General features: G+C 49.4%; 1 protein-coding gene across 1 annotated transcript in view; it reads right to left on the bottom strand.

The window, feature by feature from the left end:
- The window catches only part of CAPN2 (calpain 2), a 49,107-nt gene that overhangs the window by 18,318 nt on the left and 14,957 nt on the right, over positions 1-15,832 (bottom strand). The window contains exons 3-9 of the mRNA XM_081039077.1: positions 6,990-7,108; positions 6,264-6,397; positions 4,955-5,123; positions 3,597-3,680; positions 2,101-2,186; positions 1,151-1,225; positions 343-503 (exon numbers count right to left, since the gene is read on the bottom strand). Coding sequence (XP_080895203.1) covers positions 343-503; positions 1,151-1,225; positions 2,101-2,186; positions 3,597-3,680; positions 4,955-5,123; positions 6,264-6,397; positions 6,990-7,108 — 828 coding nt within the window. The remainder of the gene's footprint in view (positions 1-342; positions 504-1,150; positions 1,226-2,100; positions 2,187-3,596; positions 3,681-4,954; positions 5,124-6,263; positions 6,398-6,989; positions 7,109-15,832) is intronic.

Raw genomic sequence — 15,832 nt, 5'->3', positions numbered from 1 at the left:
CCTGATGGGTGAGGTTCCCCGGCAGGGCTAGGCTGCTTGGGCTCAGGGTAGGTAAAGTAGCCCCCAGGCACGAAGGGCGACTGAGCAGTGTCTCAGTGGGCAGGGTGGAAGGTCACAGTACAGAGGACATCACAGGAACAGCAAGTCTTGGGTTCATGGATAGGGAGGCAGGTGAGTGCCGAGTGATGGGGATGAGAAAACAGAAAAGGTGTTGAGATGGAGACTTGGGCAGAAGGGAGGCAGAGGGTCCCAGTGGGTAGGAGCTGCCTCCTCTGGGCTGCCAGGCTGGAGTGTAGCTCATCAGGGTGGGGTGAGAGGTGCCGTGGCTTCTGGTGGCCTTACTTGGGTAGTTTCTGCAGCCGCCCGCGGTGGAGCCCCGCCTCCAGTTCCCATCCAACTTGGTGAGTTTCCACTTCTTGTAGGAATCACTGGTGAGGGTGTCGGGGGTCAGGTTGCAGATCTCCAGGCGGGAATAGTGCCTCAGGAAGTCACTGAAAGACATCCTGGCAAAAGCGGGGACACGGCATCCAGGTTACAAGGCGTACTTTGATAAGCCTGGAGCAAGGCCTGGCGGAGCAGCCAGGAGGCAGCACCAGGTCCCCAATCAGAAGGCACGGATTCCAGTCCTGGCACTGCCGCTTTCTAGCTGGCTGACCTTGAGCAAGTTACTTAAAGCTCTGTGACGCCTAGAACTGTCATCTGTGAAAATGGGAGCCATGAGTAGGAGGCCACATACGGGCACTGATTTGGTAAATGGCAAGTGGTCTACAGATGGAGGTGGTCACCGAGGGGCACAGACACACACATGTGGGTCCATGTCACTCACTAAGGGACCTGCTTCTTAAGATTGCGATGAATCTCCAGCACCTGGTTGGGAAAAAGGCCCATCTTTCCCCTGTTTTCTCTTGGGATCCGAACATGACCGCAGGAATTCCTCCTCTTCACCTTCTCTGGAAAGCTGCTCAGCTCTTACATCCCATTGTGGAGATAAACAAATTGAGGTATAAAAATTTTTTTGGTTCAAGATCTTAGAATGAATTTAAAATGACAAAACCCAGATCCCTTATCCGGGGGCCCTTGACCCGATAATCTCACTAATTTTCTAGTAAAGATCACGGGGGCAGAGACCTCTTTCCCTCAGTAATCTTACCAGAATTCTCCATCTTCATTCCGTCTGGTCAGCCTTTCCTTAACCTCTGGGTCGACAGTGTTCCAGTTTGGGCAGCTGGAAAACCAAGTCATGGGCGAGGCATTAGAAGCTAATGTTGGGTGATGACTTCTCCCGACGGTCCCCCAAAGCTGAGGACCAGGAACATGCCCTCTCGCCTCGGAGGGCCCAGACCCCCATAAGGGAGGGAAGTGGCTAAGAGGTGCAGGGGAGCAAGGCGAGAGGATGTGTCGTCCTGGAAGAAAGGGGGCAAGGGAAGAATCCAGAAAAAACACAGCCCATTGGAGAGATGGAGCACCACTGCCCAAACTGAGACGGGCCTGGCAGCTCCTTTAAGGGCAACTGAAAATCTGGTGGGGAGCTGCTCGTCTTGGCCTCTGCTGCTGCCCTGGAGGCCCTGACTGGCAGAGGTTGCCTGGGAGGGGGCCAGGGTAAAGGCGGCAGAACTGTAGGTGCTGGCGGATGGAGGACAGGGAAGACCCCAAGAGGGGCTCACAGGGGAGTTTACGCCAACCAGCCAGGGGGACAACAGGCTGAGCAGAGAGCCGCTGAAATCAGCAGAGGGACTTCCTTGCGGCTTAGGCATAAAGGTTATGTCCTTGGAACAGAACAAGAGCTTGGGGGAAGGAAGGGTGTACTTTTTTCCCTGCAGGTCCAATAGCAGGGTGAATGTGAGTGACGGAGGATCGACCATGAGGGAATGGAAGGAATGGGTATCAGGAGCCCCGGGCCTTGTAAAAAGGAGCCCAGACGGCTGGAATGTGCTGGTTGAGAGTCTGAGGGGAGCCACCTGCCCCCTGGGTCCCACGTGGGATGGCCTGTGCACTCAGGGTTTCTTCCTCAGCACAGCACACAACGCTTTCCCCTCTCTCCATTTCCCCAGAGCCTCCTAGCAGGACACACCGCCCCCCGCCCGGCTGCGCCCTCCTCACTTGTCGTTCCACCTGCCGGTCCACTCCACCTCTCCCCACGGATTTCGGATTCGGATCAGTTTCTGCAGGCTTCCTCTACTTTCAACCTGCAGGAGGGGAGGTACGTGTTGAGTTTAAGCCAGGCCTGGAGGCTCTGGGGCCCAAAGCCTCCTTCTCCATGAGCCAAGGGGGTTGAGTCCATGTTATAAGAGGAGGGTCACAAAAGGGAGACCCCTGCTGCTGCCCAGCTTTGACAGCTCCTGGGACCTGACCCTTGGGCTCTTCAACTTCGGTCGCGAGCCTGAGGCACAAATGCATTTATTCTAGACTCTGTGGGGTGGCACTCTACCTCTGAACCTCGCTTTCACCGACTGTAATAGGATGTACTTTTGTCACAGGAGCTCAGGGAAGCTTTACCACCTGTCGAAAGAACACTGGTGGGTAACAAGTAAATGCAGTGCACGAATCTGGATGGAATCCTGAATTGGGGAGGGGGTGCTATAAAGAATATTTTGGGGTAATTGGGAAAATGTAAATATGGACTATATATTAGGTGGTGTTATTGAGTTAATGTTTATTTTCATGGGCCTGACGAGAGCACTGGGATTAGGTAAGAGAATAGAAGTGTAGTGACATCTGCAATTTACTTTCAAATGGCTCAGATTAAAAGTATCCACACAACGAGACACAAAGTAGATGTGGCAAAATGTTAGCAATTGATTTTCGGCAAATAGTGTTTGTATGTTTACTATACTATTCTTTCAACTTTTCTATAGATTTGAATTTTTTTTCAAAATAAAAAGATGTATGTGTAGGGGAGAATAAAACAAAAATTCAAGTTTTTTTCTTAAAAAGGAAAAGACTGGGCATATTAGAAGACCTGGGGTCTAATCTGGGTTTCGTAATTAACAGTGACCTTGGGCTACTTATTAATATTTATAGTAATAACAATACCAGCAGCCAGTATAGCTACATACTTCGATACAATGTATCAGGCACAGTCTGAGCACTTTACGTATATTAACTTGATTGAATCTCCACAACCTTACAATGGATATTGTTTCTTAATAATATTATAGCTTAAAGCTGAGGAAACTAAGGGGCAGAAAGTGTATAACCTGCCCAGGCGCAGCTGGCAACAGGCAGAGGCAGATTTAAACACTAATTTGGGCACTAACGCTTTTATGAGACCAAATGTCAAAGGACTTCAAAGAGTATAAAACACCACAGACGGAAAGCATCCTTTCTCCATTTTCAGCTCGTCCAGAAGAGTAAGACAATTCTAAAACCCGGAGCTGGACCCTGCGGCCACCAGAGGGCAGCGCGCACCAGGAGGCCTGAGGCTCCGGAAGGGACAGGGAGGGACAGCCCAGTGCGTCCTGTTTGAACTGCAGGGACGCGAGGTCTGTTTAGAAACAATTGTGGGAAAACGGGGGCCCCACCCTGCGCAGCACAGGCAAAAGCGTGCTTTTGGCCATCGTGTTAGGGAGACCTCTGAAAATGCATGCGGGCGTTACCTCCTCAGCTCCGGTGACCGAGTAAGCGTGACCTTTCACCAGCTTCTGAAGCGTGATGGCCTCCGAGTCCGCAACGCTGGTGATCTGAAAATGCAGGAAGAATCAGCCCGGGCGGTGGCATCCTGCCTGTCACCCGTCCCTTTCTCGCTCACACCGGTCCTACAAGCTGGGCCCAGGGCGCTCAACTGCAGGCAGGGGCGGGGCGTGGGAGAGCGGGGCGGGGCCCGAGGAGGGCGTGGCCGAGGAGGGCGTGGCCCGAGGGCGTGGCCTTGGGCAGAGCAGGTGCTTGCCCGCACCTGGAGGAGCTGTTGTGACCGCTTTCAGATGCTGAACCGCCGTTTACAACCAGAGCAAACGCTAAATGCAACCCTCTGGGAGCCTGAACACTTGCATGAACATGTGCGCGGTGCGTTCACAAATGTGTGCAGGTTGAGGAGGGCAGGATGGGTCACACCATGGAGAGGGCTGGGGAGAGCCTGGGCTCAGGACAGACACCAGACAGCATCGGGATGCCCAGAATCGCTGAGTCCCCCCATGCCCCATGGCCTGGCCCAGCCTCGCTGCATCGTTTACACTATGACAATTCTGTGTTTCCAGCTGGAGTTCAGAATTTGCTGCTGTTCTTTAGAATTTCCTCCAAGTCACTCCTTTCTCCTATCTAGTCTGGTAAAGGCTGTTATTTTTGTCTTGGTAAATGGGTGGATGGACTGTGAGTAGAAAGGGTCTGTTGCCTCAATGTAGTCTGCGGAAAACAGTTTGCGAATCCCTGCCTGGAGGTGGATGGAGATTTGGTCCCCAAGAGACAGGGATTCTTTTCTCTGTCTGAGGTGACCAGGTCTTGGACAGGACAGGGCTCAGGAGTGGGCACGGCCTTTGCCGGGAGGCTCCTTGAGGAGACATTGTGCCCACCTCCCGTCCCTTGGTGAGGTTTGCCAGCAAGGCTAGTATGAGGACATCATTCCTTTCGTGTCTTTGGAAGTCTTCCCACAGGCCATTAACCCAGCAACCGTGAAGGGGAAGGCTGCTGGGCTCCAGGCACAGGCCCTGCAGATGGGGGAAAGGGGTCCCCAGAAGTCCTTCCCTGGGGACCAGCAGAGGGCAGGGGGCTCTCAGGGAACCTGTGGTCCAGGGTCGTGATTCACAGGAGGCCGAGGGGGGAGGCACCATCACTCCCTTAGTTGTACTCTAGACAGCCTGGCTGTTGCCTAGCTACCTCTGGGCTCCAGGTGATGCTCACTATGGTGGGCAGGGATGGGCTAATGCTGTAAGTCAGGGCAGTGGGTTTCCTTGGGCACTGTTGGAGGCCAGCTTCAGCTGGAGTGACCAGAGGTGAGGTCAGGGAGGGAGGCGAGACTTACATCAATGGAGCAGCCAAGGAGAGAGCCTTTCTCCAGAGCTTTCTGGATGATCTTGAACAGGTTTGAAGGGGCTTTCCTCAACTCATACCACTCAGCGATGCCTCCGGTGAAGTCCTCGAAGCCCTCGGTGGTGGCGCCCCCTGAGAGCGCTTCATAACACCCATTGATCCTATAGGAGAGGAAGGGTTGCTGCTGCCACGTCGTGCTGCCACCTCTCAGTGTCCCCTTCTTAATGCCTCCTTTGTTGGATGCACCAGGGAAGCTGTGCTCGCACTCTCCTGCCTTTGTCTCCAACTCAGGGTGCCCATGAGGGCAAGTTACAATTCCCCAGATACCGTTTCCATGGCACTTTGTGAAGGTTTTGAAAACCTCATAGAACCTCAGAGTTGGAAGGCCCTAGGGCATTATCGGGCCCAACCTCCCTTATGGTTTCTTTCTACATCTTTGTAGGAAAAGGGAGGTCTACCAGTTAGCTGTCTGGCATTTAGAGCTTCAGAAAAGATAACAATTCAATAATTAGAGCAGTATCCCTGAGAAGTAGGCACTGTGCGGGGTATTGCTCCTGACTGCCGATGTGGGTGTCCTGTGTCTTCTCTAACTCTACTATTTGAGCATGTGACTTAGAAGACACTCCCAGGCCCCAGATTCTCATAGCTGGCCCCCTGCCCTGGCAGGGGCTGTAAAGAAGAGAAATCCCCTCATGCCTTAGAGCCAGTCACTTGAATGGACGGGACCCAGGCAGCATGGCCAGTACGAGGCCATTCAGGAGGGGGGCTGATGTGGGCCTTCCCGTTGAGAATACGCAGTGTTGAGCGCTGGACAACTGGACTCTGGGCTGTGTAGGAGGGACACAGCTGGGAGGAGCATGGGAAACCATTCCTAACCAGAGACACCAAATATTCTGGGCAGATTTCCATAATTTTCATACCCGTGCCATTGATGGTTTTGCCCATTGGCAAAAACTTGTTGCTGTATTTAGCTGACCAGAATGTAACATGACCTAAAGAGTTTTCAGGTCTGGCCAGCAGAATAGAGGTCCTTCTCAAGGCCAGCACACTCAGTACCAGACTTTGTTCTTGTGCATTTGGTTAAAAATGGCAAATGCGGTCATTTATCAGTGCATGATGGGACAGCTACCCTGCCTTTGTTATCTCCTTGAATTTAGAGCCCAATTTTGGCCAAAGTAGTGCTTCTACAGAACAGGTCTGCTACTCAGTTGTCCTGGCATCATTCCTGTTTATTTTGAGCATCCAGGCCAGTTGGGGGCAGGCTGTAGGCGGTGGGGGTGTGGGGAGGCATGGTTACTTACTTGGCATACGCCTTCTCCAGCAGGGCGCTCCAGAACTCACTCCCCTCTGCCGAATGCACAAACAGCAGCTCCCCATCCTTGGTGGGCAGCCTGTCGTCCACGACCACCTCCACCCACTCTCCGTACTGCCAGAACTGGGGGACAAAGGGAGGGGAGGAGGAGCGTGGGGTGAGCTGGAGGAGGAGCCTCAGCGGCATCTGGCTCCCTCCTGCGTTTTCTTTTCCTACAAAACCATTTGTGGTGGAAGAGGGGGCACCCGGGGTCAGTTGAGCAGGAAGGGAGCGCTTGGTGTAGCTTTTGAGCTCTTCCCGGGAGGAGATGCTTCTCGTGACCCCCATCCTCACTGAGTACAAGGACAGAGGTGCGTGTCCTTCCCTCCAAATCCACACCTGCCTCTTCAGCATTCCGACCTGTACCTATGCTTTTCAAAATACTATTTCTCTTTTACCAGCACAAAAGGAGAATGAGAAGTTCTTTAACAGTTTGTCTCAGACCTCCAAAAATGCTTTTTTTTTAAACTTGGTGACTAAGCACCCTGTTCTACGCCCCTCCTTGTGTGTCCTACGAGGCCCCCCACGGTCATCCTCACAGGGGCAGGCCAGGGAGCTTCCTGCTGTCTCTCAGTGTCCTTTATAGAACAGCATTGGTCACAAGAGTGTGCAAACTCTGCCAAGCCAGGGGAGCTAGGACCTGAGGAAGAAAAGCTCGAGCCAACAATTAAGTTACCTGGAAGTGGAAGATCCCCGCATAGTTTTCCTGGAAGCTCTGGTTTTCGGGGACAACACGAGCCAGGATTTCTTCGTTCAAGGTGAGGGAGGCGATGGCGGCCAGTAGCCAGCAGTCACCTGTGAACACAGGGCCAGGAGCTCTCATCAGAAGGGTCTCAGTGTCAGGAGAGTGTAACACATTTGGTTCTCGCCTCTGGGAGCTTGAAGCCTAAGACAAGCTGTGCATGGACAGAGCCATGTCTCAGATGGTCCTCCTGTGAGGGGCAGGCAGGAGGGCTGGGGTGATGCTTTGAGGGGAATGCTGACGGGGAAATGTGACAGTAGTTGGATGGCGATGGGGGAGTTTGTTCTCTGAAAGACCCAGAACTCTGCGATCGCTGGACTGGGTCCTCACATCCTGGGCCCAGGCCTGGTATAACTCCAGGGGTCAGCCTGCGGCAATCAATGTATAGCTTTCTCTTGGAGTCAGTGGTTGGCTCAGGGAAGGTGCTGTGACCCAGCCAGAACCAATGAGGTGAAATGAGACTGTTATTATGGTTTTGGGAAGAGTGGACAGGTGACCTCCTCTACTGTATTGACTCTGTCATGACGTGTGGTCTGCAGCAGCTGAAGCCATCTTGCTTCTGTGGGAGGAGCGTCCTGTCTGAGAATGGAGCCAACTCAGAGGAAGAGGGGCCAAGAGCTGGAGACAGGGGCTGAGTTCCTGGATCAAGCCATACCTGAAGCCAGCCCTGCCTTGGACTTTTCTGTTCCATGAATTGATCACTCCCCCATTTCCTTACCCATCACGCAGGGCTACAAGTTCCTGCTACTTGACTGCTATGGGCACTTGGCCATTAGTCGTTATTTTTTGAGGACTTCCTATCTGCCAGCCACTGTCCTAAGAGCTGCAGTTTCCATGATCTTATTTATTCCTCACAATAGCTCTCGGAGGAGGGTACTATGTTAAAGCTGAGATCACAAGGCTTAGGAGATTATGTGCTCTACCAACAGTTAAACAGCTACAAGTAAAAATTTTAAAAGCATGGTATTTCTAGCAGTCAGATCTCTGAGACAACCCTTTGGGTCAACTCAGATTCTATATACACCAAACTACATTTTTTGACATATTGAGACTAAACAGTTTGCAGAGAAATTTGGCAGTGAGAGTTTTCAGGTCTGGCCATGGAGAAAAAACCAAAGAGCCCCTGATTGATGGGCATGGAAATCTCCCTACAGGGGCTTTCCCCCACCTGGTTCCATACGCCACTTGGTATGGACCAGGTGATCAATAAAACAGATGACCTCTGGCCTTTCCTAAGCATCCACCTCTCTCCCACTTCAACCTTGTCATACTCTCCATCCTGGAGGGCGAATTCACCATGTGACGGTGATTCCTGAGGCCCTGAGATCCTCCTCTTCAATCCACTCCTCTTCCTCTCACCTCAGTTCTTCTCGTGGCCTCAGGCCTCCTGTGGGGACCCGGAGATGCCTCTGACTCTTATTTCTTCTTGAGCTAATTTGAGGTCTTCTTCGAATCTTGCAAAATGCTTGGCTTTGGGTCTGTCAACACACCAAGGCAGGAAGACTTGTGGATAAAATGGGTCCAAGGGAAGGGATTCCAGTGGCAGAAATCCTGAAGCCAGTGACTCCCACAGTTCCTATAGGTCCCCCATCAAGTCCCTGAGCATGCTCAGAAGGGATGCCTGGCCGTGTCTGACATCCAGGAGGCCATCGTCACGCCCTCCCTGTTCTTTTTCCCATGATACCGAGTCGAAGCTTTTCCATGCGCGTGTGTGCAGGATGGGTCAATTGCTTTTGTAGTCTTGGAGGTCACAGCTGACCATGCTGCTATTCATGGGACAATGACTGCATGTATGAAGGCTTGGCTTCGGGCAGTGGTGCTGGTTTTGTTTCGTTTTGCGAGGCATGGTACAGCTAGGTTAGTGCTGACTGCACACCTATCTCAGATTACCACTCACCACCAGACCTGGGTGCTCTTGCCACATCCCAGAAATCAGTGGCCATGCTTCCAGTTTTCTTCCTTCGTGTCTCAGAAGTGTTTCTCCTGATCACCCAGGTAGGAACAGCACCTCATCTCCTCCTCCCCTTTGAAGAGGTTGCTGTTTTTATCCCTTCCTATTCCGGTCTAACTTGTTTCTTTGGAAAGGATTCATAATCCTAGAACGTTTCCTAGATGGCGTAACTATGGCATTAAGAGATTAAGTTACTTGGTTGATGTCACATGTCCTGGAAGCAGAAGAGCAGGGACCAGAATCGAGACTCTTGGTGTGTAGTCTATGCCTTTTCCACCAGCAGGAATTGAAAAAAAAAAATCCTAACAAGTAGCTAACATTTTGTGTAATACTTTGCAGTTTACAGATTTTATTTGATCTTCACAGAAATCTTATGAGACGATTATCCTTATCATTATCACCTTTTTGGGATGAAGAAATTAAAGCTCAGGAAGTCTGTATACTACAGATGATTGTCAAGTCTCGCGTGCAAATCCCCTGAATCCAAACGCTGGGTTTTGTTTAAAAACCATACCTTGCTAGAGATTTCTTCTGGTTAAAAGTATCTAATTCCTTTAATGTGAGAAAGTCCCCATAGGACCACCCAACTGCAATTCCAATTTAAAACTCAGGGGAAACAAACGGGCAGCTTCCTGAAATCCTATATTGTATTTTAAAACCCTAATATCCATTGGCTCATGAAATATTAAAACATGTCAACGTAATGTAATGCACCAAGGCAACAGAAGGATGGCCTGTAATTTTACAGCCACGACCATAGCTCTAAGATCACAGCAAAGGCAAGAGGAAACAAGAGGTAGGTGCATTTTGCAGTCAAAGATTCAAAAAGTTTTTTCATCAGCGCTCCACATTCTGGAGTTCAGGGAGACATAGAGGCCACTAGAAAAACATCTTGATTTCTCACAAGGTGGAAGCATTTGAAATTCTATTTTAGACTTCTGATTCCTCAACTTTCTCACCCCAAGCAACAATACATTTTTTAACTAAGTCGGGAAATTCCCTGACACAGTCCATTTCTTTCTTTCTTTCTTTCCTTCCCCTTTTCCTTTTCTTTCTTGAGGGCACAGCTCACACTGGTCCATGAGGGATTAAACCAGCAACCTTGGTGCTACCAGCCCCATGGTCTAACCAACTGAGCTAACCGGCCACCCCCACAGCCCATTTCTTGATTTATTTATTATCTACTCATAAAAGCTTTCTCAGTAACAAGATCTGAACAATGATTGTAATAGTTTACATTCGTGGAGACTTACTATGCGCCCAGCCCTGTGCCGAGTGCTTTCCTCATATCGTCCAGTTATTTCATTGTCACAAAACAATTCGAGGTAGGTAAGTGCTAGTATCACTCTGTCACAGTTGAGGAATCTGAGGTTTATGGAGGTTTGGGGGCTCACCCAACGGTCCCAGTGAATGGGTGGCCAGCAGGTCTGTCTGAACAAAGCACATGCTTTTAACGTCTCACCTCAACAGTCTCCTTTGCAAACAGGTGGTAGTTAATTTCTAATTCACTTAATTCACAGGACATTGTCTTGGGGACTTTTGTCCTTGAGCAGTGACTGGCTTATGGGACGGGGTTTCCTCCCTCACTTCCTGCTCATACAGCCTGGATGGCCATAGCCGCATAAGGGTCCTCTCCCCACCTCATCCGGTCACACCCTCCTCTCTGAGGGTTCAGATCCTAGGTTCTCCCTATTGAGGTCCCAATCTACCCTCCCTAAAATGACTGATGAAAAGCCTTTCCTCGGGACAATCCTGCCGTGACTTGCTCCTGTACAGGTGACCTAGCTGGAGAGGTCACTCGTCTCCTCCCAGGCAGCCTGTTTGGGTCAGTCACGTCCGGTGTGGATGAAAGCGGCCCGGCTAATACCGGATGGGCCAGGTGATGAGGGTCACGCCAGTGCTGCAAACCGCTTATGCTCCTACCTGGTTTGAGCTCTAGGAAAGCCACCCGAACGTGCTTTCCAGGGACCAGGGCCTGTCCTGGAATATTGCCACGTGGGTGGGGCTCGAAAAGGAAAGATCCGGGTGTGTGTAGGTTTTAAATTATGTAAGAGACCCTGACTTTAACAAACATTTTTTTCTCGTGCTTTTTTTTGGGGGGGGGAGGTTGGGGGGTAGTTCTGTTCTCCAGTCACACAAGAAGAAATTTTGGCAGAGGTGAGGGTGGGATGGCCACCAGACCATCAAGGGACTGTCACTGAGCAGCATACCCTGACACTCCTGCCTTCCTCTCCCGGTGGGTTTTCCAGTTGTTACGAGTTTTCAGCCCTCCTGCCCAGGAATAAAGTCCTTTTAGAAATGGTTACCTGCTGATAACTTTGTAATCCTTGTTTACTCCCTTTTTCTCAGAGCCATATCCTGGGGACCTGAGTGCCTGGATCGCAGTGAGCTGGAGGTGAGTACCCAGTACCTTCTGGTTGCCTCTCCATGTCTAGTCTACACCCTGCTCTCTGGCCCAGAGCTGACCTCAGTGGATGAGCTCATGGGCTCCCAGGGCCTCTGGCTGCTGGTGGGGAGCCCTGGACATCAGAGGAAGGGAGGAAAGCCAGGTGAGGATGTGTCTTCCCTGGCTCCTTTGCAAGCTCAGCTGGAGCTGTGTCGATTGACTGCAAGGCACTGCTCCTTCAAGGTGCATCTGTGTGTGACCCACTGCCAGTTCTAGAATCCGGACAACTGCTGCCGCCTCACAGATCAGGGCCCCCTTCTGGGAGGGGTCTCGTTATAGTTCCTCGTCTGATTACAGGAGGCTTCTGATACAGCTTTTTCCCCCCAGCAGTGTTCAGGGCTTCTCTGGCTCGTGGGACCTCCTTCCTCAGCTGTTCACCCTTATAAACTGACTCCAAGGGCACCATCCTGCCAGGAGAGGCTAGGCAATCATTTACTCCAGTTAGAAAGTGGCCCGTATTCTTGGCTACAAGGAGTCATCGTCATAAAAATGCCACTTCCTCTTAAGTTAGTCTTTAAATATATGCAATCCCAATAAACATATGTATATGGAACTTAGCTGATTCTAAAGTTTATAAATAAGGGAAAACTAAACGTGAAGCATAGCCAGAAAAAAATTCTAAAAGGAAAGGGAGTTTAGCTCTATCAGATATTGAAAACACATGTAAAGTTATGGTGATTAAAATAATACAGAGCTAGAGTATGAGTATACCGAGAGATAAATGGCACAGAATAGAGAGTCCAGAAACAGTTCCAAACATAGGAATTTAATAAAAATAAATTATTCACGAATGAAATTGGTGAGTAGAATTTGTGAGTGGACCAGCTAAGTAGCCATTTAGAAAAAAATCAGGTTATAGCTCATCTTGTCACAGGGACAAATTCTAAATGGAAGAATATTTATATATAAATATTTAACATTATATATTTTAAATATATAGTTTAATATTTTATTTATATTCACACATAAATATGATAAATAATAGCCATTTGTATTATTTATACATTTATTATTTATGTACTTATATCATATATTTTAATTTATATTTTCATATATTTACATTATGATAACATTATAAATGTAGTTATTTCTATAAATCCATAAACATTCTAGAAGAGACAATGGGAGAATTCTATTCTAATCTCACAGTGGAGTTAGATTATTGAATTGTAACCTGGAAGACATACAATTTAAAAATGATAAATTTAACTACATCAAAGTAAAAAAAAAATTGACACGGTGAAAAAAATTATAATAAGCAAAGTCAAACTAAGAAAATAACAAGGAAGTAGATCTGTGTTTTAGGTCCCAGGCCAAAAGTTATATATAAACCTTTCTAGTATATAAACAGAAGAAAATGAGAGCTCAGTAGAAATAGGGGCAAAGACATAAGCAGAGTGAATGGAAAAGGGAAAAATTAATGTCTGAGATGTATTAAAAGGTGCTCACCCTCACTTATCAGAAAAGAAATATAAAGCAGTACTACACTAGAATATCGTTTTTCACCTTTCAGATTATAAAGATCAAAGCGTGTGATCACCTGGAGAGGCTGGGGGGGGATGAACCCTCTCCTGCCTGTCAGTGAGCAGAGATGGGTGGTGGGCCCGGCAAAGGTAATTTGATGATGTCATCAGTGAGCCCCCGTGAGTCCCTATCCGGTAACCTGTCCTACAGACATATTCACAGGAGCAAATGATGGATGTGTAAGGTTTCTTACTGCAGCACTGGTTGTAGCAGAAGACTGGAAACAAACTAAATATCCATCCACAGAGGACGGGTGAAATGAATCGTGATTCCCCCTTTGGACAGAAATTCTGTGCAGCCACAAAAAGGAACAAAGATGCTTTCTTGATAGGCAATGATCTCCAAGATGTGTTACGTAAACCAAAGCAGGGCACGGAACAGCATGTGTGATATGCAAAAAAAGCAAAAAGGGGGAATGTAAAAGAGGAAAAAAGAAAACAAGAACATGGTAACAGCCCCTTTTGTAGCTCATATCTTCACGATCTGAAGTTATTTTTGGATGATTTGTTAAATAGAGCAATGTGCGTCCTTCTGTGTGCTTAGATTGTGGTTTCGTTACCATAAACCCCAGTTTATTGCCCTTGATAATGGTTATGCCACTACTTCTAGTTAAAAACATAGCTTCGTATCAACTATTCCAAATGAAAATGATTTTTTGGCACAGGTTTCCCACAATAATTCATCTAGATTCTGTAAGAACCATCAATTCACTTAACCCTGTGTCCCCATCAAAGTGTGTTCTGTAGGAAGTAGCTCCTTAAGAAGTTTGCAGATATTCCTTGAGAAATGAGTTCTATGGTCAAGTAATTTTGGGAAATGCAAAGCTAGTCAGGTCAAGTGTGGAGACCTCTCAGCTTTTCAGTAATTACAGGTAGGGTTCTGGGAGTCTGGGTGGAGGGCAGGTGGAAAGCCAGCAAGATGGAAAGGAAATCCCCCCGGGGCAGTGGTCCAGGGCTTCAGGCCAGACTTCCCCCTTTATCTTCACTTAAGTGGACACTGACATGCTTTGCATTCTGCAGCTTGTAAAAGGTGTGTCTCACTGGATGATGCGTTCGTGGCCGTTCATGACCCGATCCCTCAAAAAACTGCCCTCACTGGTTCCACATCCTGCTTCTCGCTTGATTCTGTCACCTTCCCACACACCCTTTAGCCTCTGGACACCAGCGCCTTCCCCACTCTCTCGGGGTTCCTCCCAGATTCGGGGCTCTTGGCTGTTCTGTCCGTCCCCTTTGGCCGGGTTTATTCCTCCAGCCCAGCCCCTGGGAATGGCCCTTCCTGTACAACCTCCTCCCCGTGGCCCTGTGCCCAGCCTTCTGCACTGTCCCAGGAGCCTCTCTGTGGGCACTGAGCTGGGAGGAGGCCAGCCAATCACAGGCAAGGTCCCTTCCCACCAGGAGTGCCAGCCTGGTGGACGGGGGTCCTGAGTAAGCCCAGGACTGGTGTGCTTGCTCACCGAGGCAGGCTGCAGGGTGCAGCAGACTCTGTTGGCTGCTCCCCAGCTGCTGGGCACCTGGCAGCCGTGCTGGTCCTGTGGGACATCCCCAAACCGGAAGGGAGGAGAGGGAAACGACCTCCTGGGTACACCTAGGAGGCCCAGCCAGAGGTGGGTGGGGATGAGTCTGTGGTTAGAAGACCCAGATTGGAATCCTGATCCTTCCACTTACAACTGTGTAAACTTGGGTACACTCCTTAACTTCTCTGACCCATGTTTTCTCAGCTGTGGAAAGGGGACAGCACTCACATATCTTCAGAAGTTTAAGATCAGATGAAAAAGGGACACTGGGGCGGGGGTGGGGGGAGGGAACTGTTCATGAATGGGTTTCAGAGATCTGGAACCCCAAATATTTTGTGTTAATTTTTCATGTATGTGAATATATGCACTTCTCTCAGGATGAGTCAAAAAGTTAAGACACACTGGAGCCAGAGCCCTGAGTTCAATTCCTGGCTCTGACCTGGGGCAACCTACTCTCACTGTGCCTCAGTTTCCTCATATACAAAATGGGTTTAATAATAGTAAAATGCATAAGAGTTGGGAATTAAATGGGAGAAAATACATAAAGCACTTAACACAGTGTCTGTAAGTGCTGCCTGTTTTTATGTTCTCATTTTATAGTGGAAAAAACTGAGAGCCGGCAGAGCTGGTCTCAACTGAGGATGAGTTCTGTGTCACATTGGCCACCTTTGGCTGTCTTGTCCCGGAAAGGAAAAGGAAAAGGTGACAGCTGATGATGGTGGGGGTGCCGGGTGTGTGTCCCATCAAGATGGAACGGAGGAGGGAGGGGAGCCACACTGGGGGGGGTGGGGGGGGACTGGGACCTGCTGAATGTATGTGGGGCCTGTCTTCTCATCCTGAGCCTCAGCAAACACTTGGGAAGTAAGGGAGGGGGTGTCCAAATGATGAGAAAATACGGGTAGAGGATGAGTACTAATGAGGTTGAAGGTACAAATGAATTTACTCAAAACTCAAGAGTGACCACTGCAGTGGTGGCCCCCCCCTACCCCCCAGGCCTGAGGGAACCTCACTGGGGACTGTGGACATTCCTCCTTCACTCCCCTCAGTGCTGGATGAGGGGCCCAGAGCCACCACTCCCTGGGGTGAGGCTGGTTTTGTAGTCTCTTCTCTGCTTTGTCCCCTCACATAACACCAGGCAAGAGGGTCCTTTTAAGAGCAAACCACCTCCTGCTCTGCAGCTTGATAGTCACCTCCTCTCCCAGCATGCCTTGGCTGTGGGTTTTTGCTCTGAATTTTTACTGCTTTTGTGCCTACGGCAGAAGAATATTCATGCATTCATTTATTTATTTGTTCAAGGACTATTTAGTGACCTTCTCTCTGGCCCACCCATGGGTGCGTGCTGA

The sequence above is a fragment of the Rhinolophus hipposideros genome (genome assembly GCF_964194185.1).
Source record: "Rhinolophus hipposideros genome assembly, chromosome: 26".
NCBI classification, from domain to species: domain Eukaryota; kingdom Metazoa; phylum Chordata; class Mammalia; order Chiroptera; family Rhinolophidae; genus Rhinolophus; species Rhinolophus hipposideros.
Note: the sequence above shows the minus strand (reverse complement) of the source record. Positions and strands in the feature narration are given on the sequence as shown.